Source organism: Cryptosporidium hominis (genome assembly GCF_000006425.1).
Source record: "Cryptosporidium hominis TU502 chromosome 7 CHRO017088, whole genome shotgun sequence".
NCBI lineage: Eukaryota > Apicomplexa > Conoidasida > Eucoccidiorida > Cryptosporidiidae > Cryptosporidium > Cryptosporidium hominis.
In genome coordinates, this window is record NW_667419.1 from 1 (window position 1) to 27,512 (window position 27,512).

General features: G+C 31.1%; 16 protein-coding genes across 16 annotated transcripts; 8 read left to right on the forward strand and 8 right to left on the reverse strand.

The window, feature by feature from the left end:
* Positions 1–796: 796 nt before the first annotated feature.
* On the forward strand, positions 797–1,714 carry Chro.70375 (hypothetical protein). Its single annotated transcript, XM_662662.1, has 1 exon — positions 797–1,714. One exon carries the CDS (start codon positions 797–799, stop codon positions 1,712–1,714), a length of 918 nt encoding a protein of 305 aa, XP_667754.1.
* Positions 1,715–2,453: 739 nt separating this feature from the next.
* On the forward strand, positions 2,454–3,080 carry Chro.70376 (hypothetical protein). The annotated part of the gene is made up of 1 exon (XM_662663.1): positions 2,454–3,080. The coding sequence occupies one exon, from the start codon at positions 2,454–2,456 to the stop codon at positions 3,078–3,080; it is 627 nt and encodes a 208-aa protein (XP_667755.1).
* A 341-nt stretch (positions 3,081–3,421) lies between these two features.
* Chro.70377 (COG1752: esterase of the alpha-beta hydrolase superfamily) lies at positions 3,422–5,806 on the forward strand. The annotated part of the gene is made up of 1 exon (XM_662664.1): positions 3,422–5,806. One exon carries the CDS (start codon positions 3,422–3,424, stop codon positions 5,804–5,806), a length of 2,385 nt encoding a protein of 794 aa, XP_667756.1.
* Positions 5,807–6,950: 1,144 nt separating this feature from the next.
* Positions 6,951–7,388, reverse strand: Chro.70378 (hypothetical protein). The annotated part of the gene is made up of 1 exon (XM_662665.1): positions 6,951–7,388. One exon carries the CDS (start codon positions 7,386–7,388, stop codon positions 6,951–6,953), a length of 438 nt encoding a protein of 145 aa, XP_667757.1.
* A 296-nt stretch (positions 7,389–7,684) lies between these two features.
* On the forward strand, positions 7,685–9,463 carry Chro.70379 (hypothetical protein). The annotated part of the gene is made up of 1 exon (XM_662666.1): positions 7,685–9,463. The coding sequence occupies one exon, from the start codon at positions 7,685–7,687 to the stop codon at positions 9,461–9,463; it is 1,779 nt and encodes a 592-aa protein (XP_667758.1).
* Positions 9,464–9,744: 281 nt separating this feature from the next.
* Positions 9,745–9,924, forward strand: Chro.70380 (hypothetical protein). The annotated part of the gene is made up of 1 exon (XM_662667.1): positions 9,745–9,924. One exon carries the CDS (start codon positions 9,745–9,747, stop codon positions 9,922–9,924), a length of 180 nt encoding a protein of 59 aa, XP_667759.1.
* Positions 9,925–10,145: 221 nt separating this feature from the next.
* Chro.70382 (protein kinase domain) lies at positions 10,146–12,059 on the reverse strand. Its single annotated transcript, XM_662668.1, has 1 exon — positions 10,146–12,059. One exon carries the CDS (start codon positions 12,057–12,059, stop codon positions 10,146–10,148), a length of 1,914 nt encoding a protein of 637 aa, XP_667760.1.
* Positions 12,060–12,871: 812 nt separating this feature from the next.
* On the forward strand, positions 12,872–13,153 carry Chro.70383 (hypothetical protein). The annotated part of the gene is made up of 1 exon (XM_662669.1): positions 12,872–13,153. The coding sequence occupies one exon, from the start codon at positions 12,872–12,874 to the stop codon at positions 13,151–13,153; it is 282 nt and encodes a 93-aa protein (XP_667761.1).
* Positions 13,154–13,241: 88 nt separating this feature from the next.
* On the reverse strand, positions 13,242–15,149 carry Chro.70384 (hypothetical protein). Its single annotated transcript, XM_662670.1, has 1 exon — positions 13,242–15,149. The coding sequence occupies one exon, from the start codon at positions 15,147–15,149 to the stop codon at positions 13,242–13,244; it is 1,908 nt and encodes a 635-aa protein (XP_667762.1).
* Positions 15,150–15,278: 129 nt separating this feature from the next.
* Positions 15,279–16,151, reverse strand: Chro.70385 (hypothetical protein). The annotated part of the gene is made up of 1 exon (XM_662671.1): positions 15,279–16,151. The coding sequence occupies one exon, from the start codon at positions 16,149–16,151 to the stop codon at positions 15,279–15,281; it is 873 nt and encodes a 290-aa protein (XP_667763.1).
* A 448-nt stretch (positions 16,152–16,599) lies between these two features.
* On the forward strand, positions 16,600–20,589 carry Chro.70386 (hypothetical protein). The annotated part of the gene is made up of 1 exon (XM_662672.1): positions 16,600–20,589. One exon carries the CDS (start codon positions 16,600–16,602, stop codon positions 20,587–20,589), a length of 3,990 nt encoding a protein of 1,329 aa, XP_667764.1.
* Chro.70387 (hypothetical protein) lies at positions 20,578–21,216 on the reverse strand. The annotated part of the gene is made up of 1 exon (XM_662673.1): positions 20,578–21,216. One exon carries the CDS (start codon positions 21,214–21,216, stop codon positions 20,578–20,580), a length of 639 nt encoding a protein of 212 aa, XP_667765.1.
* Positions 21,217–21,524: 308 nt separating this feature from the next.
* Positions 21,525–22,178, reverse strand: Chro.70388 (hypothetical protein). Its single annotated transcript, XM_662674.1, has 1 exon — positions 21,525–22,178. The coding sequence occupies one exon, from the start codon at positions 22,176–22,178 to the stop codon at positions 21,525–21,527; it is 654 nt and encodes a 217-aa protein (XP_667766.1).
* A 501-nt stretch (positions 22,179–22,679) lies between these two features.
* Chro.70389 (At2g42650/F14N22.8) lies at positions 22,680–23,432 on the forward strand. The annotated part of the gene is made up of 1 exon (XM_662675.1): positions 22,680–23,432. The coding sequence occupies one exon, from the start codon at positions 22,680–22,682 to the stop codon at positions 23,430–23,432; it is 753 nt and encodes a 250-aa protein (XP_667767.1).
* A 109-nt stretch (positions 23,433–23,541) lies between these two features.
* Chro.70390 (hypothetical protein) lies at positions 23,542–24,348 on the reverse strand. Its single annotated transcript, XM_662676.1, has 1 exon — positions 23,542–24,348. The coding sequence occupies one exon, from the start codon at positions 24,346–24,348 to the stop codon at positions 23,542–23,544; it is 807 nt and encodes a 268-aa protein (XP_667768.1).
* A 40-nt stretch (positions 24,349–24,388) lies between these two features.
* Chro.70391 (helicase) lies at positions 24,389–25,246 on the reverse strand. Its single annotated transcript, XM_662677.1, has 1 exon — positions 24,389–25,246. One exon carries the CDS (start codon positions 25,244–25,246, stop codon positions 24,389–24,391), a length of 858 nt encoding a protein of 285 aa, XP_667769.1.
* Positions 25,247–27,512: the final 2,266 nt, after the last annotated feature.

A 27,512-nucleotide genomic window follows, 5' to 3' on the forward strand; every position in this document is an offset into this window, starting at 1 on the left:
GCCCATCTATTAATATTTCAATTGATAAAATGACATGGTAGTTTATTGGAATTGGATTTTTTTTAAGAAAGGCTAAACAACCAATAATTTCATGTATTCCTTGCAGGTAGTTGAAGTTGAGATATTCACATACAGTGATTGTAACAAAAACGAGTCTATCGACANAACTAAGCTTTGAAATGTATGGAAATGAATCATAGCTCAGGAGTGTAAGCATTTCATTGTAATCCTTACTGGAAGCATTGAAATTAAAATATTGTTTAGTATGTTCTAGAAAACTATCAACACCATAGAAATCTTTCGGTATTTTTGGAAAAGATAGTTTTTTCTCATGAATATTCGGCCTGAATCTCTCGAAGTCGTATCTAATTATTTTATTGTTTGGATTTTTTTTTTCTAGCTCAATAATTATGGATTTGATGCAGGCATATTCGTTTTCTTTATTCAAAATATTATTTGAAATAAATTGATTGATTGATTGGATTTTTTCCAATCTAACTTTAAATAAGAAACACCATATTCTATAGTCAAACCAGAAATCTTCAATAGAAATGCCAATTATATTATTAATTTTTTCAGAATTAGATTCATCACTTGAATCAATTAAATGCCTTGTTTCTTCAGACTTAGTTTTTTTGTTTTCAAAGTTGGGGGAAGTTTCATTTTGTGTATACATATCTTAAAAGAACGAAGTATTTGTGAAAAGTGAGCATTCGTTTAGAATTTATTTTTTACATGTTTAGCGGCAGTTACTCGAAAAAAAATTATTTTAAATCAAACAAAACACATTTACATAATGAACAAATTGCTTTTTGCGATAATCTTAGTTTCTTATATCTATAAGTTTGCAAATTGCTTTATTTCATCATTCTCCGGGCCTTTTATGCTGTTTTATTCGGTTTTGCGTACAATAGATGGGATGGCGGAGAATATACAACACATCAGTAATTCAATGGATTTATCGTTACAGTCATTCTTATCCACTCAATTTCTCAGTAAAATCAGCGATAAAATTGATAATCCAATTGTTATTGGAGCAGATTATCATGGGTCGGTTTCCCCTTGCGAATTAGATTTTCATCCTTTAATATCTAGTAATGTTTTTATCGAAAGATCAATTGATAAAAATAATACAAATTGTTTTCAGGTGATAAATAACTCGCCTATAGTTCTACCCTTGACCGATAATAAAAATATTCAAATATTTGAAAGCAAAAAGTATAAAACAGAGAATATTGGAGGCTGCGACTCTGCACTATTCAAGAGAATGGATGTAAATTTGGTAAATAAACAAAATGAAATAAATAATGAAAATAATTATAGTACAGTATTAGAACCGTTCCATTATGGTACAAAGATGGTCAGTACAGAATTTAAAAACCAAAATGGAAATGGCTACGCAAACGATCTTATTCTCGCAACTAAAATCTTCAATCCATTGCAGAACTATGAAATAAATAATAAAAATATCAACAACCAAAATATACCAACTCATTTGGGCAAATCTATTTCAAGCAATGAAATATTTTATAATCATCAATATGAGCTTCGAGATACAGAAAACACTGAATTTGATTTAAATTCATTCAGGCTATATACATATTATACAACACACTATCTTTTTCAGATTACAAGTATTTTTTCGATGGGTATTTCATTACATTCTCAATATAGACGTAAGTCTAGACAGAGAAAGTTGCATCTAGTAAAATAGTTAATATTTTATGATTATTCTATAAATTTAACGGCAACATTCCAATATAATTCTAAATTTCTTTTTCTTTTTATCAGGTGATTTTTACAACCTTTTCTTTGACATAGTTGACTTTAAATTCTTTGTACGTTTTCAAATTAATGATACTTAAATACCATAAATGTTTGAAAGGGCCTTTTCACTAGATAAGCCTTTGTTCTTAATATGATGAATATTGGTTAGAAGGCTGAACAATTACTTCAACTAATTGTACAGAAACCAATAAAATACATTCCACATAATCTGGTTCGATTGCCTCAAAGTCATTAGCCGGATAAGAACACTATGAACATTTGAACATACAATTTATAATTAAAGTCACTAATTATTCTAGATATAAGGTATTATTTGCGTAATCTTATAGCTTTGGGTTATACAGATTTAATATAAATCTTGTTTCTATTTTCAAACCAAACATTGAAAGTTTCGTTTTGCAAATAGAGGACAAAAAGTAATTCTTAATTAAAAAGCTAGCTGATATATATATCAATCTGTGGTACTTAAATAGATTAAATCATCAAAGTTCTGCTTAGGGATTGATGGGGCGGCATAAATGCATCTAAAGTAAAACTTGTTCAATAAACTGTTAATTTGCAAGTCATTGGCGGGATAATATACGATACTCTCGAATCCAAAGTCTATACCTGTTCATTAAAAGTAAAAGTAAAATCAGAATTTAGATTTGATTAAGTATATATAAATGAAATTCTATGCGCATTTAATTATTCTACATTATATATATTTTGTTGAAATAATAAATCATATTTTCGTAGAAGCATTGGTTAATGATGCTATTTGTAACGTTGCCTCTGGGATAATGGTAAAGGAAGCGTGCAGCGCTGTAACTAATGCAGCATGTAGTACTGTAGGAACAGTGGCATGCCAAACAGCAGGAGATATAGCCTGTCAGGCAATGGGAGAAGCAATTTGCCAAACTACAGGTAATATTGCATCAGATGCAGTGTGCCATACTGCATGCCAAATAGCATCAAATACAGCAGGTGAAGCAGTGTGTAATATTGTTTCTCAAATTTCCTCAGACTCAGTATGCGCTACTGCATGTCAAGTTGCCAGCACAGTAATAGGGCAGTCTTCTAGTGACATGTTAGCTGGTTTCGGAGCAGAGATCACAAACTCTTTAATTTCAAAAAGTGCAAGCAGTCAAATAATGGCGGCATCAGCGGCTGCAAACTCTGTAACTATTTCAGTGACTATTTCCACAGTAATGTCCATTCTACAAGTAATGATCTCTTTATTTGGAATGGGTTTTAATTTATATACTCATATCAGGTCTTTAAATGCTAGAAGACCATATTATGTTCGTTAAACAAGAATCTTTGAATAAGAAAATTTTTAAATTGATATCACAATGGCTATAACTCATAATATTAGAGGGGTGATCACTTATTGGTCCCTAGAAATAAATTACATATATAAATGCCATGTTATTTAGTCTTTGATTAGTAGAGAATTTATTTAAATCATGCAGTATTTCTCTATTATTTTTTTGACATTAGTGCGGATTCAACGACAATACATAGGCAAGATAAGAGTTACCGCTTTGAATTTTCTTTTTCATGTGAGTCTAATTAGTAAGAAAAAAAAGAAAAAGGAGAAACTATTCTTATGCGCTAATGCGAAATTCAATAAAATTGTTAATATCTAACAATGCATATACTCCAGCTTTTTTTTTTGTGCCTTTTTATTGCTTCATACTCAGCCCTATGTAAATTTTCGAAGAAAGGTATCCCTATTCCTAACAGACACCATTTAGAAGATGCCCATAATAATATATGCTATGCATTAATTATGTCATCTGGCTCAAACAAAGGTCCCTGGCAGGCAGGCGTCGTACGCGGTATTGCTCAAAAATACCATGATAGTGGAAAAAAACTAAGATGGGATCTTGTAGGCGGAACTTCTATTGGGGCAATAAATGCATTGGCTTCTCAATTTTATCCTCCTGGCGAAGAGTTGGCTTGGACCACTGAACTTGTTATACTTTGGAAGATGGCAAGACAAAGGGATATTACGACATGCAAGACTCCTTTAAAAAAAAACTATGCAAGGTGGGCAGTTTCATTTCTTAAAGGTTGGATTAGCTCTAGAAATCCATTTAGGTACTTGTGCGATAATTCTCCTGCAAGAAAGTTATTAAGGGAGCTGTTTTTACACAGAAAACATAAACAAAGGCTTTTCTTTACTAACACGATGCGTTACACAGACAGAACTGCACACGTATTTACTGAGCAATTAGAACTCGAGGAAATAATAGAGGCAGTAATAGGTTCAGGAACAATTCCAGGCATATTTCCAATCAAGTATTTGAGAAACCTTGGCTATCATGTTGATGGTGGTTTTATTGCTGCTGGCGACCTTGAAACTGCAATTAAACGATGTATCGCAGTCGGAAAGGCTAAAACTCCAAGAGATGTCGTTATTGATTTTATATCTGCAGAAGAACCACGCGAATTAAAGAGGAACACTTCCTTTTTAGAAGGAGAGGATCATAGAAGTCCCCACCAGCTTCCATTATACTATATTGTTTTACAATCATTGGGGATTCTTTCAGATATGGTTTCATCAACATCTGTAGTTAGACAGATTATTTCCAAATACCCTGATGTAACTATCAGATACCTGATTCAGCCAAATGAGGAGGCTCTTATGTGGATACCAGGAGTGTTGGTTGATTTTTCACAATGGAAAAAGATGCATAGGGTTATAGAAGCAGGGTACAAATCTGGCTATAATGCGCTTCCAATTACTGGTGAAAAGCTTAAGACCATTATGGAACCTGCAGAAACACATTTTCATCCACCAGACCCTGCCGATGTTAGCTCAATATTAGAACAATACTATCAGGAATGCGAGGCAAGAAAGATATCAAGCGGTTTTAGACCTATGGGCTTAGATGACGTTACTCTTTATCTATTAACTTCAAATGTAGAAAAAGCTATTAAGACGGTGTTTACTGAAGTTTCGCCATATAAAGATATATTTCCATATAAAGACTCTATAGCTTTTGCCACATTTATGGGTCCTTTTTTTATTACTAAGAGGTGCATTGACTTGATGCACTATTTTGCGCTTGCAAGAGGAGTAAGATCTCCCACTCAAAGCCAGTTTTACTCTTGGGTTGGCAGGCTGTGCAACATTATTGCGTCAAAAGTTAATGAATACAATACGGGCGAAATTCGTAATCTTTCCAAACAATATTTCGTTGAAGAACTTCCGATAACTTTGCAAGATCAAGGTTCTGCAGAAATTACTTATGAATTTGGCAATCAGTCAATTCACCATCTCTCTGAAAATTTTGTTGAAAATTCTTTAGATGATGGAAAGGATATTGATTCAGACAATATCGCTACTAAAATTAGGAATTTAATATATGCATTATCCAATGATAATAAGCATATTATTGGAATGACATTCTTGGAGTTTACCAATACTAAGCGCTCGATTGCAGGACTTAGCCAATGTGTAAACATACTATTGAATGACTTGCAGGAAAAACTAGACCAAATTAGCCCTGGTGCAGCTTTAAGGCGTGCGCTCTTAATTAAGGAAAGAAAACTGAAGAATACACATCAGACACTTAATTCTTTCGTTGTGGTACTCAAATCTCTTAATGACGACATTCAAAGGTTAAACAAAACATTGATAACAATTGACTCATTTTTAAAATCATCTAATAACATTTCCAATAAAGCAACTAAGCTTTTGAAATATATAGAGGATAAACAAAAAAAAGGTATATTTTCGGCTAAATTTGAAGATGTTATTACATTACTATCTTTATATGAAGATTATGTTGAAAAATTACAAGGTATCCGCATTAAAGAAATTAACAGTCGTAGAATAATCGTTGACTCGAAACATTCGCAGTTAATTCTCGCAAGAATAATTATTGCATTACGCGAACAAAATGAACATTTTCCGAAATTGATTAATGGAAAATCTACAGAAGGAATTTCAGAGTCTATTAATAGATGTATCAGTATTGTTGATGAGCAGTATAAACCAATATTAGCAGCAAAAGATTCATCCTAGCTATATAATTGCCACTTTATGTTCAAAATAGAACTAGAAAATATATTTTATATAAACGTATGCCTAATGTTTCTTTCTTTTCTAACCGCGCTCGAAGCTAATTTTTATCCTGGTATTGTACTAAATATTTCGTTATTCGTTTGAGTTGTGAATAGCATTTAATTCTAAGTTAAACATTTCTGGTTATTCCGCAAGTGTTTGTGATATTGTAGTGCTATGTGCTACTCTTCTGTTAAAATTGCAATATTAAGCGATTTCTCAAATGCTATTTAAGGAATACAATTTGCAAATAAAGAACAGCTGCTTTCAGCAAGAAAATACGTGAGCACACAGCCAAAGATGCACGGCTATACTCTTTACAAAAGTTATCGTTGGCATTTAAAGAAAATCGGCAAACTATAAGCAATACACTTGAAAGATATAATTAACAGCGCATCTAACTGGGTCTATTCGCTTTTTGTTGTGACTTTTCTTAGTGCTTGCTTTCGAATCTAAACTCGAGGCCTAAAGTTTTTATTGATGAACTGATAAATAAAATCTAAAACAGTAATAATTTACATTATTTAGAGGAAAAACTACCTTTTAAAAACGATTTTGAGAAGATGAGAATTTTAAAATCATCCGATAATAATTCTTCTGTTTCTGAAACTAAATGAGAAATCAACAAAAAAGTCACTCATACCAATTTGAAGTTACATATAGAAAATGATAAGATTAATAGGGAAGGAAAACCGTTGTGTCAAAAGTTGATTAACAAATATCACAACTTCAATCATTACAAATGATTAGCAAAGAGTGAATTTAATGAAGATATGATAAGGCTGATGTCAAATCTCATAACGAGTTTAATCAAAGTTCATTGAAGGAAAAAAGTTATTGATATTCCACTTCCCCTCAAAATATTTTAGACACTACTGAGTGGCGTTTTTGATGATTTAAAATTCCCTAATTAGAGCAATAAATCAAGATTCAAACAATTTTCCGGAAAACCTTTTATTGCAGTATATTTATTCTTATTATCATTTTGCATGCAAGTATGATGAAGCTGGATAATTAGGCGGCGGACAAATAACTTAGATCTCTCTAATTAATTTGTACTGCTAATATACACTAGTTGTCTTGTATTAATTTAAATATCGATGGGCTAATCAATCAAATCAACTACGTGCGTCGTGTTTACCTTTGCAATCAATTCAGGTGAAATAATAGTACTGCAACATTTAATTGATATTGAGTCGGTGCCATTTACTTCAATTTGGTTGTCTATTGAATAGTTTAAACTAATGAATATAGGGCTGGATGATATGTGAATGGTTTGCTCTCTATATTGTTCTTTACATGCTCCATGGTTAATCTTCATATAGGCTGGCACAATAGAACTATTGAATTGTTTGTTAATTTCTAAACTTGAGAGGTTTCTCCTTAAGTTTGTACCTGGTCTTTTTGTATTGGTGATAATATCTAATATGTCGTATTCTGCGAAACTTCCTAGTTGAATTTTATTGTGAATAGAATTAGCTTCAATTGTGCCATGAGTTAAATATAAAATCACACAAACAACTATATATTTAAATTCCATCATTGTGTTTGATAAATCTACAGTTTTTTTTTGCCATGTATGCCTGTGGGGTTATGCAAACGTGTGGGGATCCTAAAAGAGGTGAGAACAAGAATTTTTGAAGGAATCATCAATTAAACAGATAGATAAAATTTGAATCAATAAGAACATTTATATTATAAAGCTTCAATTTCTTTAGGAGGTGATCATTTTATGTTATGTTCAAACTGTTTCCTTAATTTTGTATTTTAAATTGATTTAAAGTTTAGGTTTATCAAATTATGGCGCTAATCCAATTATATTATCACTTCAATTAAAAAATGGGTAGAAGAAAAATAAAAAATGTTTTGCGGATGGAGAGTGATGACAGGTCGGACAAATTTGTTGAAAAGCCCTCTCCAAATTTAGTTATGCCTGAAAAAAAGTTAATATTTGAAGATCATCTCCTTGAAAATATTCAACTCGAAAATATCACCATTGCAGATGTTAAGAGAATAACAAGCAAGACATTCGATTTTTTACGTGCCACAGGATTAAGGCAAACTCATATCTCTGCTACAACAGGAATAAATCAATCTATTTTGAGCATAATTTTGAGGGATCCTGGTACTAAAACTATTTCAATTAATAGGAAGAAAGATGTTGTATTCAAGTTATGTGAATATTATAACAAAATAAATTTAGGATTAATTTCTCATGACCCATTGACAGCACCCAAAATTTCTAATTCCAAAAAAAGTGGAGAAATCATTCAAAAGAAAAGAACTCTTCCCAGAAGAAATACATCTGAAGATGGATCAAATGAAAATTCGATTATAACGAATCCTGAGAATTTTGTTCACTCAAATTCTTGCCAATACAATAATTTCGAACTTGAAAAAAAAGATGAAGAAAGCCAAGAAAGTGTAATTGATTCAGAAGGTGCAATATATGGTTTAAAGGAATCAAAAATGAAACGCATAGATGATTGTTCATATAATAAATCTTTAGGGAAAAATATCTTACTATTCAGCTCATGTATTGGTTGTTCTATAATCCCCACAAAAATAAGAGAGGAAAAGAAATTTTTTAGTGAATATTTTTCCAGTGGGCCAATGTCATCTTTTATTAACGACAATAACACTCTAATCAAATTCACAGAATTAAATCGCTCCTGTAAATTGAATGAGAATCATTTAAACTTTAATTGTAATCAAGACTTTACTTCAAGAATTTTAGAACCTATATTAATACCATTATCAGTCAACTTGCGGCACTTCATTACGAGCTCATTTACTGACAATTGCATAGCTGAGAATGCTAACATTTCTTCAGTTTCGAGATCTAACTCATCGACGATACTCTCTACACTCAAGGGGAAAAACTTCAAGCCTGAAAGATTTATCTGGTCCTCCGTTTCGGACTCCACTGCCCTATGGGGCTTTGTTGAAAATCTCAGTCGCGAGAGACACTTATCTATATTTATGAGCAATAGTGAAAAGAGAAGAGCGTTTAATTGGCTAGTAAGGGAGATAGAAAACTATAAAAGTTTATATTTACAATTTCTTTGTGTAACATTGGCCTCAAATATCAGACCAGGGAACAACTCACTGCTAATTCGTGAGATTCGTTTAAATGAGTCATATGAAGATGTCATTGTGAATGATAGGTTTGAGTGGAATATTTCGAATCCCACAAATCAGCTAGTAAGATATGTTGAGTGCTTAATTTCAGATCTAAACCTACCACAAGAATTATTTTCTGAGTTGCTTTATAGTGCTTTGAAACAGGTTTTTGATGAAATTACAAATTTTGTTAAAAGGTTTAATCACAAAAACATTACTGACGAACTTAATTCTACCCAGTACATTAGCGATCAATACGAGGATGATACGTCTAGCAACTACTCTTTTGGCGCAAATTTTGAGACCCGTACGAACGATGTAAATATTGACAAGGAGTCTACAAGATTCGTCTCATATGGGAATTTTATTAAATGGGGAAGTCGTGCTGACTTAGAGTATGATTCAGATGATAATGCTAAGCGATTTCCTACCATTGAGAACGCAGAAGAAAGGAGGCAAATAGAGAACCGAAACCGCTTTAGGAAGAGAAGATAACTTATTTTTTAGCGTCATTTTACTTTTGTATGATTGGATATCTTTTTCGATCTATCGACTTTTACCGCAATGAACAAACCGTATGTTTTCAACTAATATGATTTGACCTTTCCTAGCAAGTACACTCGCACCGAGCCTTTTTCTCTTTTGGCTTGGTAGTTTTTTTCATCTTGCGAAATAGAATTACCACAAAATTCCATGTTTCATTAGCCAGGGTTTCATGGATTATATTGGGAAACAAACATTTTTCTTGCGCAGGTATCTCCAACACGGATATATCAATGAATTGTTGGTCGTGTTGCGCATATACTAGCAATTCATTCTTGCATAGTTGGATTTTCGTAACTTTGTATAATCCTGGAAAGAATGAAGACAAAAGATCATTTTCTATTTATCAAATAGTCAGGCTTCACAACATCAATAGTATTAATTTTATGCGAACTCTCTTTATTATTTTGTGATTTCAACAAAGTGGTTTTCTCAGGTTCGCAATAATAGTAATCGAATGTTAAACACCTGCCTATTTCTATCGTAAATTGACAGGTGTGCCGCATTTGTACAATAGCTAGGACTTTAGTGGGCTACTGTGTTGAATCATGGACGCCTAAGCCTCCTTTATTTCAGACTTTGCGATGCTCGCATTTTAGATATAATGAATTAAATATAACCTATAAGTTTTGAACTAATCGAGTGCGGGGGTCGCTCTAACAACTATTCTCTTCTGTTGTGCTACTCCTACACAGTTTCCTACTACTCTTCTTCCGTTTCTCATATTGACGCTATTACAATTTACATTATTCCCTGGCATCAGGTCGCCGTTAATGTTTCTCTTCACATTCATACCATATTTCTTAATATCTTCAGAATTGATCCCATTTAGAATCATTAGAACCTCATAAGAAGATGGTCTTTTGAATGGCTTTCTTTCGAAACACTTGGAGAGTAAATTAGATATAGAGGGGTGAAACCATGACGGAATTTTTGGCTTCTTCTTCTCAACTATAATTGCATTAATTACTTCCTCATTTGAAGAGTATTCATAAAAAGGTATGGGGCCGCCGAAAATTTCCAATAAGCAACAAGCAATAGCCCAAATATCCGACTTTTCATCTATAGACCTTCCAATGTAAAAACACTCAGGTGCCATATACCTAGGCGACCCACCATTTTCATCCAGAATAACACCAGGCGGGCTAGTCTTAGTTGCAATATTCATCGTTCTAGTTTGCCCAAAATCACATAATTTAACATTATTCGAACGATCTAGAATAATATTCGCTGTTTTTATATCTCTATGAACCATATTGTTGTGATGAATAAAGTTAACTGCATCGCAAAGCTGCCTTGAGATTTTTAACCTATCCGAGGCAGATACTACAACTTTATTTTCATATAATAATTCAAAAAGATTTCCATTTGTGAGATACTCTGTGATTATTGCGTAGAATCCAGGTTCTAAGCAAACTCCGATATAAGAACAAATATTCGGATGGCGTAGTAGTCTATATGCGTAAACTTCCCTCTCGAGTGATTTAAAATGTTCTTCCGATATTCTGCTTTCATTATCAAATTTCCACCGTTTCACTGCAACTTCTTTATTGGACCAGATTCCAGATCTAATTCTACCTTTAAAAACAACTCCGAACGATCCTCTCTGAGTAGCAGGCTCTAACATTAAATCGTCCATCTTTATATATTCATTTGGCTTTAACCTTTGTAAAACACCATTACTTGCATCTGGAACTCTTTTTATCAAATCTTTTTTTATTTCAATTATTTCATTGTTTGAAGTAAGTTGAGAAAAAGTTTCTGATGGATATTCTGAATTAACATCAGTATACTTTGTTTCCGATTGTTCAATTTTAGTCGAAAAAGAGTCATACTGAGAACCCTTTGGAGTATTATCCATTCTAACCGCTCTACTAGCAGAATTTCCATTGTTTGATTGTAAGTTAGAGGCACTCACAGAAAATAAAGTTCTTTCACTTTTCGAAGCTTTTTTGTTTTTGTCACAGCTTGGCAATATAGTTGTACTTACTTTATCAGTAAAGTTTTTGTTAGTCTTATTATCTGGTAAAATCAAATTAGACTGCTTAGAAAAGAAATACGTTTCTCTTGAGCTAGGAGTTCCTGGAACCGCATGTAAATTGTATGGGGATGATTGTGAACCTTGTATATTGCAGTGCTGAAATACATTAAATTTTTTAAATGAGACTGGAGGCGCATTCAACCCATCACGCCTTGAAGTTAAGGACGGCATAATAATTTGTGTCGAATACTTCTGAATTAAAATGTTATTAGGTTCTCTTTTGAATTGTAAATTATCCAATCTAGAAAATGGCGATAGAGAAGCACAACGTAAATTATTTGGAGTTTGTGGCGGTGTAAATTGTTTATGTAAAATAAATTGGCGCTGGTTCAAATTAACAATATCCAAATTATTAATGCACGGAGATAAAGGCTGAAAATTATTATTTTCTGCATGAGAATGAAAATTATAAATATTATTTCGAACGCCATTAATTGTGTAGTTGTTCATAAACTTGTTCTGCGGCATGATTGCTGTAGGCACTACTTTATTTGCACCATAATGCATAATAAATAATTATATCATGCTAATATTAAAACGATTTACTTTCAAATTGATCTACACTTTTTAACCCAAGGAAAAATAATATGCAGTCTTAGCATATTTTTGTAAATTATCCCCAATGATAATTTCCACGTAAATACACAACGTTATGTCTTATCTTGTGGGTTTTCGCATAACAATTGACATTAATAGTTTGGTAATATGATATCTTAGATAAAAATTCAAAAAATTTTGCAATGAACAATTATTTTTATTTGTCTTTAATATGCTTAAGTCAGCTGGTCAGTCTAGGGTTGATTTTTTAGGATTATGTATGTTGAGTGATTTCTCTGTTCGAATTTCTCATTTTTCCAAGGGTAAGTTTAATTTTGATTATTTTTTGAGTTTTTGCACTCAGCTTAGAATGCCCTTCTACTATTAGGATGAAATTTAGTTCATATATTGATAGAATCGTGAATTCTGCTTTGAGTAAGGTAAATGATACCTATAAAAGGTTGAAGTGGCAAACTAAATATACGGTATGTGGACGTAGTTATTATCCCATAAGAGAATCAACTGGCCCATAGATATTTCTGAAGAAAGAATATAATTCCGAGCTACTAATTATTCTTCTCGTTGATCAACTTGATTCAAATTTTGAAGTAGATAAGATTTTTAAAGAGTTGAGATTGTCACTGGAAAGTATCATTCTTTCTAGGAGTCAAATAAACAATCGCAATTTTAGAGTAAATTTCAAAATTGAAAATATTCAACATGATTCAAATTTGATTCTGCAATTAACTGAACTTATTTGCAATGAACCTCTTGATATAAAAATGTATATAGAGACTTTAGTGGAAAGAATTAACCTCAAAAATATTGACTTCGCAAATTTAATGTTGGAAAGAATCAAAACAACATTGAATGACGCTCTAAATACAATTCTAATTAACTACGAAGATCTTAAAACTTTAGAAGCGAATTCAGTAATTTTAAAAGAAGGCAGCCGCAAATTGTTTAAAGGTATACTAAGAGATAATTATATTGAGAAAGACATGAGAAATTTACTATTTGCTTCTACAGCAATAGTGGCAATTATAATATTATTAAATAAATAAAAATTAACAAGTAATTCTCTTTCTTTAAATATAAAATGATTGGGAATTACTATATCGCGATAAGGAAGAAAACTCGAGTTCTTAAGTACTATGTATGCATGCTTTCTTTTGAAGCGCGTAGTTTCCTATATGCAATGATACAAGCAAAAAAATTGACAATCACACCCAATCCTGAGAAGCCATAAACTATAGTCATCCCTGTTCTATTAATACCTGATAATTGTAGCACTGCGCCTGGCAAAAGGCTTCCAAGGGCAAATCCAAATACGTGGTAAGTTACCATTGCAACTGTTGTTGCAAATTGCCGTGCTTGTGGTTCAACAACTCCAACGCTAATACCAGTGATAGGTGGAACAAGAAATGATCCGAAAAACAATAATCCCCAAACGCCAACAATTGTGACTGTAAAATTATCGATTATAAGTGCTAGTGCACCAAATAAAGTTGCAAATATTGCAGATACCATACAAAATAGCATAGTGTAAAATAAACCGCGCTCACTCTTATACCCGCCTATAAAGTCGATTATAAAGCCGGAAAATACTATCCCTGTAGTAGGGGCAATCACAGCAGTTGCAGAGAATGACATGAAAATAATTCCATCTCTAGTAGTATATATTTGCTGTAAATATCTAGTCGTCCAGAATTGTACGGCTGTAACCACGTAGTAAATAACAGACAGAGTGGTGATTGAAAGCATATAAATTGAATTTTCCAATAGGCATTTCCACTTGCTGTATGCAATTAATCTTTTGAAAACACTTGATTTTGAACTTTCCAATTCTAATTTATCTTCGTTTGTTGTATTGGCTGAAGGTCCTTGATTTAGATTAATAATACTAGGATTTAGGGGTTGTGAACTCTGAGACGTTCCATTTGTAAATTCGGAAAGTGATAGCGACCTCGAAATGGAAATATAGTGAGTTGTGAGTGTTGGCTGAAAATCAGTCGACTTTTCAACCGTAACAGTATTTTTTGTGTCGTTTAAATCACTCAGAGCGCTCTTTTCAATTCGAGACTTAGTAATTTCGGCAGAAAAATCGCCTGATATTTTCTGAACTCGAGTATCAAATGAAAAAGTATTATTAGAATTTGAAATGTTTTCTTGTGACTTATTTAGGGTAATAAGTTTAGTTGAAACAGCAATCGAGTTATAGGGGCTTTCAACGAGCTCTGTTGAACATGAAGAAGGAATTGAACATTGAATTGCTGCGCTATCTTTAATTTGCCTATCCAAACTAATTGCATCATCAGAGTTCATCTTGTCACCTCCCATTTCTATTTCTGAATTTCTGCCTTCGTGATTAAAATACTTTACGTTAAAGTATTCACTTTTTGTGAATACAAGACAAATTGACATAATTAAAAGTAATAAACAGGGAGCAAGAAGAGAATATCTCCATCCATTATGGTAATTTAAAGAAAATCCAGTAATAAGATACCCTGTAGCAACTCCAATAATCATTGTTACTTGTGACGCCCCCATCCATGCTGTAAGTTTATTTGGAGGCGTAAATTCGTCGACCCATACAGGGATATAAATACTTAAAGGTGCTTGCATAGATCCCATGATTATCCTCGAAATATACAATAATGTACTTGTCGTAGAAGATATCAATAGAGCGAGCCCAAAAGATAGGAAAAATAGGGAAGTGACTATTATCCATTTCTGGCTGTATTTTTGAAGGGGGTGATTCATAATAAATGCAGTTGCCATTGCAGATACATACGGTACTGCACCCAAAACTCCTAATTTCATTTCGTCTAGTCCAAACTCATCAGAAATTAACCCAAGGAGAACTGGCAACGCACCAGTATCGTAGTTCCTAAGTACTTGCGCTATAAGCATCCACGCAAAAACAAATCTAACAGCACGAGGATGTTTCATATATCTTTCATGTCTATAGCAGCCATTTGCAACACTAGTTTCTTTATAGAGATCAAATTTTTTACTGTCCAACTCATATATTGGATCATCATTGGCAGAAGGCTTCATTGGTTTTGTCTCTTGCCATCTTACAAGCACTCGTACTAATACAGTTATTTATTGCATCTAGACAAAAATATTCCCGCTAAAATTGGGATTTTTGACCAGAGCAAATAATTTGCCCGCAACATGAAAAAACTAAAATTTATAAATCGATGCTTTAAGCCTAGTTTCTGAGTTTATTGAAATTATACTCACAACAAAATTATTATTTGATCTAGTTATATTACTTCTTATTAAAAAGGTGTCATGAGGTTGTTTTGAAGCGAAAAATAGATCATTTTTTTCTCCATCCTTTGGTTTTCCTTCTAAATTGGTTATTAAATAACTCTCCAAATTTGAATTAATAGAACTCAATGCTATTGCTTGTTTGATAGCAGTGCCATACTGTACATGTTCTGCCTCATCAATGCATTTTAAAAATTTTGTGGCCGAGTGAATGTTATCTTGGACTCTAACTTTATTTTCATTTGAACTAGTTTTAAATTTGTATCCAGATCTTTTCATTCTGGAATAAGAAATATAGTTATTAAGTTTAAATTGCTCTTCATTTCTTATAAAAGCGTCAAATAGATAGAGAATAGGGGTCTGAACCCATTCTAGTCTTGATTGACTCCATGAAAAAAGAAGTAGGCTTCCACGTTCTACAAGAAACAGCAATTCATCAAAAAACACAATCTGCCCATAGTCCAGTGGGAATTTGTTTAGTTCATTCATCATTGGGCTTGAGATTAATAATTTAATAAACTTGTTTAAGAATATTCGACTATTGCTCAAAGTATTTATCAGTTTTCCGGATGATAGTATAGTTAAACAAAATGGATATTTATTTAATCCGTTTGAATCACTCATCTCGAGCAGAATTCCAATAGATTTGGATCTTGATTTTGCATATTTCCAAGTTTCAAAATTAAGTATGAATCCCGAACTATTTTTACAAATTATATATAATGGATCTCCCCAATGGGTATCTATTTGAATAACAAATTTGTTCTTCTCCTGATTTGACATTATATTTGTTGATTAGGAGTCTAAGCATCTTTTTAAATAATGTTAAACATTTTCGTTTGGCGCATTGTATTAAATAATTTGATCGGTGAATTCTGATTAGTTTTTGCTGTTTATGACAAATTTTTAGAATGAAATTAAATGGTTGTATGGCTTACAAAAACATTCAAATTTTGATGTGTACAAATGACGAAAGTTAATATAAAGATCTTAATGAGAAGCAAAATCAGGGCTTTATATGTTGATCTAACTTTTTTTTTTTTTTTGAAAATTAGTAACCTTGCTCTTACAAAATATTATTTATTATTAAAAATTTTCCAAAACTTCATATTTTCTCCTTTACACTTAAATATATTTAACTCGTATATTAGAATTACTTTTTGGGAAACAGAAATTGTATTACCCCTCTCCCCTCATTGGTTCTGAGATTTCTTCAAAATAAAACAACCGAATGTCAGTTAATATTTACGCTTCTGTAGTTGACAACTCGTTGATTAAGGTGTTATTTGTTAAGACAAAAGCTGCTAATTCGGCTCTGTTTGATGATGTAATAAAGCAAATTCAAAATTCGATAATTCATTATTCGTCGAATATTGATCAACTTAAAACAAGCCTAAAATGCAATTATATAAACCAAAATAGGTCGTTATTAGAAACTAAGCCTTTTAAGATAAACACTGTTTATAGAACAATATGTTCAAATAGCAATAAAACAAATATTCCAAGATCGTTCATTTGTATTGACCATGTTGTTATTTTTGTTACTTTAAAAAAAAAAAGTTTCAATAACAGAATATTTGACAATGAGACAAATATCCCTGACCATCCATTTATTTATAGAGTTGACATCGACATCATTGATGGTATTAACAAAGAGATAGAGTTAAACTGCGAAGATAAAAATGGTATTCAATTTAATTCAATCAACGAGCTTGCAGAAAATGTTATTTTAAATATTTTTTGCAAATTCAATTCAATTATTAATAAATACATAGATAAAGGATATGACAAAATTACAAAAATTGAGTTATTAGAGGACAAAACCTTAGAAATTATTAGATATAGAATGAGAATTGCAGGGATATATTTGGTTTTGGGATCCCCCATATCATCTGCAATGTACTATAATTCAATATTGGAGCTAATAGAAGACCATGATTTAGACCTTGCTTATTACTTAGCGCATTGTTTTGAAGGCCAGGCTACCATGTTATATTATTTCTATTCTAACTCAGAAAACTCATTGGAATGGTGGGAAGTTGTATCTAATTCATTAAACTCATTTATTCAAGACTTGCCTATCCCGATACAAGTCAGTCTACAGTCAAATAATTACAATTCTACAAATTACAACGACTCGATTTATATTATACAGTCGAGGAAACAAATTTTTTTTGATTCAATACTTAAAAAGCTTAATCTTTCTCTAAATTTGCTTTGGAAAATTAATCATTTTACGAATGGATTTATAATATCTGACAACAATATAAAATTAAATTACAACAGTGATTTTTCCGTTTCAATTTATGAATTAATAATTAAAAAGTCACGATTTTTGATAGAGAATTTTGTAATCCATTTCTACCTAGACAGGAAAATAATAATAGACTTTTTGGATCCATTTGTTAACTTAAATATCCCACCAGAATATTCAAGGAATGACTTATATAACTATGCTATGTTTTTGATAGGATGCGCAGAAATTTATTTCACTATTAATAGTAAAAGAAGGGTAGGGATCATCCTAATTAAGCTATCACAACTATTCAATCAAAACAAAATATATAACCATAGCTACTATATTTCATGTGCAGCCTATCAGTGGTATTCAAGTATTTATAGTGGAACTAACAATTTTGATCTCCTGAAAATTATTCAGAATTTAGCTGCTCACATTCTAAAAGAAGAAGATAATTATTCAACACATATTCAATGTGCACTATGTAATGTCTCTAATAATTCAAACATTTTATTGGGAAGTAATTATAGACTTGATCAAATAACTGAAAAAAAATTAGGCATAATATTTGAAAAACATTATGTTCCTGGAAAACTTTATCTTGACAACAATTATTTACAATATCTTTCTATTTACAAACACGATCTATCTTTGAGTTATTCAGCGCTTATATCTAATGGAGGTTCGAGCTTATATCAAGACTTAGAGTGCTCAAATGCCCATTGTGAATTGCTTGCATCTTTAAAGCCTTTTGTTAACAGTTTTGTTTCCTATGGTGTGCATTCAATGCTTCAGGCATATCGAAAATTTTATCTAAACACGATTGATTTGCAAAAGTTAAAAGCATACCCATCTAGATATGAAATGCTAGCGTTGATAACAATGATTGAGTCAAGTATTTTATTTGGATGCGCGTCAAGATCTGCAACAGTTTTATTACTAATACTTGATAAAATTGTATATTTTCCTCCTATATATAATTATGATACACTAAAAATAATTCAATCTAAATGCATAGACTCATTGTCAATCATAAGCAATACTATTCAACTTCCAATAATAAGGGCACCATATTTCTCAGTTACAAACGGTAAAAATCGTTGTTACACTTCAATAGAATCATTGGACCATTTGTTCAATACTTTGCTTCATACAACGCAATTAATACTTATCTTCGATGTTACATTCGAGCAAATTCCATTAAATACCGAATGCTACAAGTGTAACAACGAAATTAGTTTATCTTCTATATTCAGTGCAAAAGTAAATGATTATTGTTCTAATTGCGAAAGCAAAATACTAAAAACAGATGGTTCCCCCATGATTTTTTGTAAAACTTCAAATATTAGTTATTTTTCGGATCCAAAGTTTATTATTCAACCAAAATTTAAATGGGTTCCTCTCAAAGTCAACAATGCAAAGATCCCAGTGTTAAATAGTTTGAAAGCCAACCAATCAAACTTATTTTTATACAACCCATTTGAAAAGAAAGTCAATGATTTAGGGGAAATATGCAATCGTGGTAAATCTCAAGTTGAAACTCAAACTAATATAATTTGGCAAGCTGAGAAACAGTATACAATTTATGTATCATTATTTAATCCTTTCCTAATTCCTATTATTCTTGACTGCTTTAGTGTAATTATTAAAGGTGAAGTGAAATGTGAGATTTCACCGGTTTCTGTAGTAATTCCACCAAGTCCCAGATTCTCAACACCTGGCGAAGTGAAAGTAGCAATTGCAGTAATTCCAAAAAATTCAGGAAACTTATCTATTATTGGCGTTACATATAAGTTCTCAGGAATAAATTACGTAAATTTTGGTTCAAAATTATCATTTTTTAATAACAAGAACAATTTAAAACAATATTTAAATATTTTTGTAGTACCTAATATTTCAAATGATGATATAATTTTATGGGAAAAAAATGATATGCAAAAACAAAATTTGTGTATTAATAACAATGGAAAAGTAGTTATTAAATCAAAAAAAAAACTCAATTACGAAACTGAGAAAAAAATCAAATTATTAACTTCAGAAGTCTTCATAGATCAAATTGAAACTACAAATGAAATCTTCTCATTTGAAAATATGATTACGAAAGATAATGAATTAATTGTCACTATTGAATGCTCAAATATATATAAGATGAACAGATATAAGCTCCTAGTAACTCATTGGCTGGAAATTAACGGGAAGGTAATTATTTCTTCCAAATTATTTGATTTATTTTCAAATATTCCTCCACTTCCTAAGATAACTAATATTTCATTGATACCTAAATTAAACTTCCAACAGGGTTACTTTAGGTCAAACAACAATAAATGGAAGGTTAGTAGCATTTGGGTTATTTTCACATTAGAAAATAACTCAAGAGTATACCCAATTGAGTTTTCGTTTAGCTCAAATCTATTAGAAGGGAAAAAAGCATTGCTTTTGCCAGACAAAAGGAATTATAGGTGGGTTGTTGAGACAAAAATTAAAAATTTAATTGAATTACAAAGTAATCCATTGTTATTAAATTGGAAGGCATTTTTTCCAAATATTATATTTGATGAAAATAAATCAGAGTTTATAATTGCTGGAAATCTAACTGCAAATTTATTAATACCTGAATTTCTATCTAGATATGAATTTTATGTAGAAATAAAGTGTAATGGAACGAAAATTGAAAACAAGCAAGCAATTCCAGTTAATTCAATGGCCAATATTGAAATCTATGCAATAACTGAAAGAAAACCCACAAGTTTGACAAGCATCAGGATTATCCCGTTTGGAGATACAATGAAATCAAAACAAATATACTTAGACTATTACGAAAGTGATATTAATGTTTCAGAAGTGCCTATTCTCTATTTTTCTATTATTGGTCTGGAGAAAAAAACATATGAGTGGATTGTAGGAGTGGAAGAGTTGGAAACATCAACTCAGGAAAGAGTATTTCATTGGAAAAACGATCTACTCTCAATTTCATTTACTTGAAAAGAATTCATCTAATCTTCGTTTAACAAATTCGAACTTTAAGTAGTAATCTTCATAAATATTAACATTATTAGAACTTCCTTTATAATTTAATGCTAAGTTTAAAACTTCATCTCCAATTAAATCACCAAATTGGTATTCAAAGGTGGAATATTTTATGCTGTTTGCTTTGCTAAAAAAAATGTTGTTCTCGACATCAGAGTGACAAAATATGTACGGGATGCAAAATTCTGAATGTTCACATCCCCACTTCACTTTGCTATCTCCATCCATCAATAACTTATTAAACAATAAGTTAATTTTTTTAAGGTCACTGTGCGAAATTTCCACCTTCTTTTTTTTAATTAAATTTAATGTAGAAATTAGATAAATAATTATTAATGTTAAATGTTTAGAGATACTTAAGAAACTATTATTTTCAACCAAATTTAAATCTGCAATTTTTCCTTCCTTTTCCAATTCAAGTATTAATTGGCTAAACCACTTTTCAAAAACTGCCCTGCCCTTTTCATATCCAAGTAATGCTCTCCATCCATACAGAATTTCAAAAATTATGTCATCAATAAATGAGAATATCATATTAGTAATTGCAGAAATATCATTAAATATCAACTCTGAAGGAAGCATTTTATTAAGTAACGACGTAATTGACTTCCTTAATATTGATAGATTTAACGGGTTATCCAAGTTTTGTTTCAATGAATATCTAAGCCCTGTAGAGCAGAATTTTACTGACGATCCATTAGTTAGCTTTACTCCTTCGGAATGGTTTAATAGAGGTTTGTAAACAAATGGAACCTTAACTAATTTAACTACCGGCGAACCGCATGCCACTCTAAGATCATTAATCTTCGCTGCGTTATTATAAGATTCTGGTGTTGCAATCAATGCATCAAATTCAAAAATATCTGCACCAGCAACGATACTTGAAATTCTTAATATGGCAACAGAAATATCAGGAGATAAAGAAAAGATAAATGAGTGAACATTTGCGCTTCTAAAGGAAAAATCCTAAATGGAATCAATGAATTACTAAAAACAGTAAAAGAACTTACTTGAATGATATCTTTATCACTTTTATTAGCATTAAGCAACTTATCAGTTATACCAATTATTACCAATTCTTTAGCATACCAAGTTGCAACTGTAATATTTACTTTATGCCCAGGGTGTAATCTGTCAAATGTTCCCGCAAATAGTGTACGATTAATAGGGCTATCAAAGAAGTTATCATTGACATTTTCTAGAACTGTATTAAGTTTATCTTTCCATAGCGGAATCGATAGACTCTCTGAAACTTCAAAAGTTTGGAAACCATGCGAAACTAGGTGAGCAGTGTATTTTTTACAAATAATTGAATTTATATCTGTATTTTCAGAGTTGAAGTTTATATAATACATATTTTTTCGGCAAATACAAGAAAATATATTATTAATTATATTTGCGCATTGCACCAAGTTTCCATGCTTCTCACAAAACTTATATGAGTTAGACCAGAATAAAGTTTGATCACTCAATCCCATAGTTTTATATATGTGGCTCAGACAATCATTCTTAACAGGGATAAATCTTATATCAAATGTTGGCATTTTATTTAATGTTTCAATTATATCAAGAGCTATTTCATATGCTTTAACAATACTGTTTACATGTTTATAGGTTAAATTTACAAACGATGAACGTTGGGAATTACAATCCACCTCAGAAGGTTTTATAAATGATTTATTGATTTCATGAGAATATTCGTCACTTTGTGGAAGTACAGAATAGTATATGAAAAGTGAATGGCTAGTATGAAATATACAAGAATAAAGTAACTTAAATAGTGTATGCCTTGCACTATCAGATATATTGACATCAGTCCCACCACTGTGGATCTAAAATTAAAAACCCACTCTCTATTTCTGACATCTAATTAGCTCATATTTATTGTTTAATTAACAATTCGGAGTTCGCAAAGTTCATTGTTTAATTTATTTAACCGCGTTCAATTGGCCGCAATAAGAATCTGTTTTGTCTCTATTGTCAGTTAGTGACAAAATTATCCAAAATATTTTATTTGGAATCAATATCGATTCTTTTTCTTTGATATGGATAGGTTTAAGTTGAGCAACCCTATAAAAGCTCAGAAGCATTTAGAAGATGCTGTAAATGCATTGAAAGAACTAGTTAAAATAAAAAAATGCCCAGAAGATTTATTATTCAATAAGAATTCACAATTTATTACTTTGATTATTTCTTTATCTAATACTCCAGAATTTGTTAAAAGTAAACATGTAAGAATAAAAATCCCAAATTCTTTGTATAAACATCCAGAAAATGAAGTTTGCTTATTTGTCAAAGACCCACAGAGAAAATGGAAAGAACTGATAAGCTCTTCTTCAATTGAACCAAAAGTCGTTTCGAAGGTTATTGGTGTTAGCAAGCTCTCTAAAAAATATAGTACATATAAGGACAGGCGAGAACTTTGCTCGGGATATGATCTATTTTTATCAGACGACCGTATAATCGAAAAGATGCCTAAGTTGTTAGGATCATACTTTATTAAAGCAAATAAGATGCCGATAGCAATAAAGATTAGGGAATCCAATTTCAAGAATTCACTAGAGTCTGCGCTATCCTCAACTTTTATGAGTATTAAGAAAGGTAAATGCATTGGAATTCGCGTTGCAAGAGTCGACATGAATACTAAACAAGTCGTTCAAAATTTAATTGAAGCAATAAAACAGGTGTCAGATTTTTTTGAAGGCGACGGAAGTAAGAATTGGAGAAATAGTATAGAAAGCTTATATATACAGTCTACAAACACAATGTCCCTACCTATATGGTTCAAGGAGAAGTAATAGACTTCTAACATTTTTTAACTAAATCTACCAAATTATGTTAGGGTACCATCGAATTAATAAACAATTAAAATCATCTTGAACAGAATAAATTTTAATAAACATTCGATTAAGTTGATTCTTCACTTGATTCTTCCAGGAAATGGCTTGTCATCTGCTTTTTTCTTGACTCTGTCGTGCAGATCGTCCTTTTCTGTTGAATCTTTATAGATGAGATGGTGTTCAGTTCGTCTATTCTTTTCCTCGACTCAACCTCATGTCTGTTGATCTCCTCTAATGTCGTTGGCATCATGGCTCTGGAACGAGAGTCTCTAAGTAGTTTACTTTTTTCAATTGTTCTAGGTCTGACTGTTAACTTGTTATCCACTCTTTTTATGCAGACCTTGTACTTTTTGTCGAAGGTATCATCAAAAATAAATGCTTTATCGGGTCCAATCACGCAATCATATACTAATTCGTCATTGATCAATAGTGAGTAAGTGCCGTCACTCCAAGAAACTAGTTTGGAGTTAGAGTATGAATCTCCTTCACCTTTAATACCGCCTTTGATACATAAACCACTTTCTGTTGTATTATCAACATTTGTTTTATTTACAACTTTAAGACGTTCCGGAAGTTTTAATGTTAATAAAACTTGATCTTTGTTGTCAATCCCGAAATAATTTGTAGGTAGTTGTAATTTTAAATTTTTAATATCTTCAAAGTTGTTAATTCTATCGCAGTTAATATTATCATTTATACTAGTATGAGTTTTTGCATCGTCTTTTTCAATCATAAAAGAATCCCCATCATTATGAATCTGGTCAGGAGTTGAGTCACTCTCGCCAAAAAGATCAGAATCGCTTTCCTCTATGTTTGAATCACGTATGGCTTCACTTGGAGAATCTTTATGATTATCAAAATGGCCAAGCATCATATATTCAATAAATGCCAGATTTTGCCTGTGCGCGCAAAAACTAAGGCTTATTTTTATAAAAATTTCTAAGCTTCAAAATTACATTAGTCTCAAAATTCCAATCAATTAATTGTTCATTAGGAATATTTTTAGCTATCCATTTTGGTAGCATTTGCTTTACTTCAGAAGAATTATATCGATGATCAACCAACAAAATAGATGAATAATCATTTCTATGTCTTATTGCGCGACCAATACATTGGTTGACTGTTTTCATACACAATACTTTTCTATACATGTTTTCATACCTATTATAATCGCAACTACCTCTGTTAAAGTACTTCTCCTTATTAAAAAGCATTTCAGTCTTTTGTGGAAATGGGAGCGAAACTATTATAAGGCATCTACAAAGTTCATCTGAAAAATTTACTCCCTCCGAAAGAGTTCCATTTAAAACAGCAAAAAGCATTGCTCCGTATTCCTTGTTATTTGCAATATGGTCTCTATATGACATAAGTAATTCCTTTCCACTATTTGAATCCTGTTTTTTTTCCTTGAAAATTTTTTTGTATTTTAATATTGTTTGGTAAAAGTCCTTAGAACTTTTGTCCGAAACAAGGAACTTGAAAAAGACATCGAGGAATAAGTGGGATGTGAAGAAAACGCACACCCCGTTAGGTATTTCTGAGGAAAGTACTGATAATAGCTTGCAAAGATTTAATAGCTGTTTTATGTCGGTTCGAAATTCGTATCTTAGATCAATTACACTATTATCAATAAACTTTGGAATGATCAAACATATTAAGTTATTATTTGAAATATGGTGATTAGCAGAGAACTTTACAATATTCATAGGCTCTAACGGTAATAATAATGGATTAAACTCTGTCAAAGGTTCCAATGTTCCTCCAACAAGCATAGTAGATTTTGTGTTGGCAAATACATCATTAAAACTTGTTTGCACATTAATAGGGACAACTGTAATAGTAGCCTGTTTGTCATCTGAATGGTTAAAGCTTGTTTCAATAATAACTTTGTCAAATTCTTTATCAGAACGAATTAAAGCAACAATAAAATCCTTTAACAAAAACAAAGAGTTTGAATGTGAAATTATTTCCTCAAACTTTCTGAATTTAATTGGGAAATCTCTTCCAAATTTAACAATAATATTTTTAATTTTACTGCACAATTCATTTTCAACAATAAAATTAATAATTTTGTTCAAATTAAATGTATTGATTTGGTAACAATTTAAGAATTCTAGTGGTCCAAGAAAGATTTGATTACTTTTCACTTCGTTTTCTCCATATTTGCGCTTTTTTGAACTGATTATTTTACTAGTAGATGAATGTATACACTTGACTAGTCTAGCTAGCTGTTTAAAAGTTGCAACGAAATTATCTCCAGGAACATAATTATCTATTGAAATTAGTTTTTCAAATGAATAACTCAGTATTTGGCAAGAAAGTAAAGTAAGGCTGACTCTATTGTTTGATTCTAATGCATTAACTAAATTATGCGCTTCATCAATGAAGCAAAAGGTTTTTTTCTTGTCAAGAAAGATTCCAAATGATTCTCGAGTAGTTTTGTTGAAAATAATACTGTAAGGTGCAAGAATTATGTCTGAATACTTACTTGCTTCTTTAGCTGCGTAATATGGGCATGCCTATAAACAATATTTAGTATGAAAATAACTTAAATAAACTTACAATTAAATTTTTACCTTCTTTACGTAATTCTTCAATGTTCATTGGCTCAATTAAACACTTTTTCGTGAGTTCCATGTAGTTTTCTTTATAGAGGCATTTATTTTCTTTTTTTTCGTCACTGGAATATATTTTACAAACTTCATTAATAAGATGGTTTGGATAGTTTTTTACTTCATTATGTAAACAAAGATGTGACCTGCTTGCAAGCGATACAATTGAATAAATGTTAGAAATGTGAGTGTTATCTTTATTTGCCATTTTTATTTTGTTAAACTCCTCAACGAATTGCATTAATTGCGTATGAGTTCTACTAGAGATGATTATCTGATAGTAACTAGAAAAAAAATCTAAGTTTTCGCTAGATATTAATTCTTTTACATTTTTTTTTGTCGAAGTTAAAATATCTTCGTTGATAGATTTTAAAAAGTTAATTTTTTCATTAATGTATTGCTCGCATGAATTTTCTCTACTTTTCCTGATTGCATTAGCGACCCATAAAGGCATTGGCTTGCTTTCTCGGGCAAAAGATGTCGGACTATAAATTTTTTGGCTTATCCAACTCAGTGATGAGCATAAAATACTTAAAGTTTTACCTGTGCCCGTTGGAGATTCAAAAATTCCAATTCCACCATCTATTTCATATAACTTCCAAGCAGCTGAACAAAATTCGGATTGTATTTCATATGGTTCATTTGGGAATCCAAATCTTTTTGAATAACACATTGTAAATATTTCTGTACTACTTTATCTTAATGAGTGTGGTCAACTAGTATTTAAGTAGGTCATTTCCAGTACTTTAGCAACAAATTTCCGTATTATGAGTTATTCTCTTAGGTGAAAATAAATTAAAATGATTTAAAAATATATAAAACACCCATAATATTTGTAGAACTAAATTATTTATATGTTAGAAAATATACTGTTAGTAAAACTTATTTGTTTTAAATTTACCCGTTTTTCTCATGCAATACCTGAGTAAACTTATTAATAAGCTGAGCAGCGCTTAAACAGGAAATATTAGAATTACCTAATTATTTATCAATATTTTAATTAAAGATATTCACCACTTTTTGGTTTGGGCTTATATAATTACTTTTATTTCAAGTTGGTTGAAAAAATTTGTCAAGCCAAAAAAAAATTCTTTAACCGTAAATTATCTGAAAAAAATCATTTAAATTATTTGCATGTATAAAAGCTTAATATATTAATCAATTCATTATTAAGTTTTGTTTCTTAGTAACATGCTTTAATTTATTTTTTTCAGAATATTAAAGGATAAAAAATGGTTTTAATTAAAATTAAATAGACTAATAGTTGTATAAATCATTTGGATTGAACAACATTAAAATGGTTTTTGTTAATTCCTAATCAAAAGAATAACTTTTATTAGTAATTTTAATTTAATAGATTAATACTATATTTTTTAAATTGGAGTGTATCTGAAAATAATATTGCATTAATTAGAAATTCTTTGAA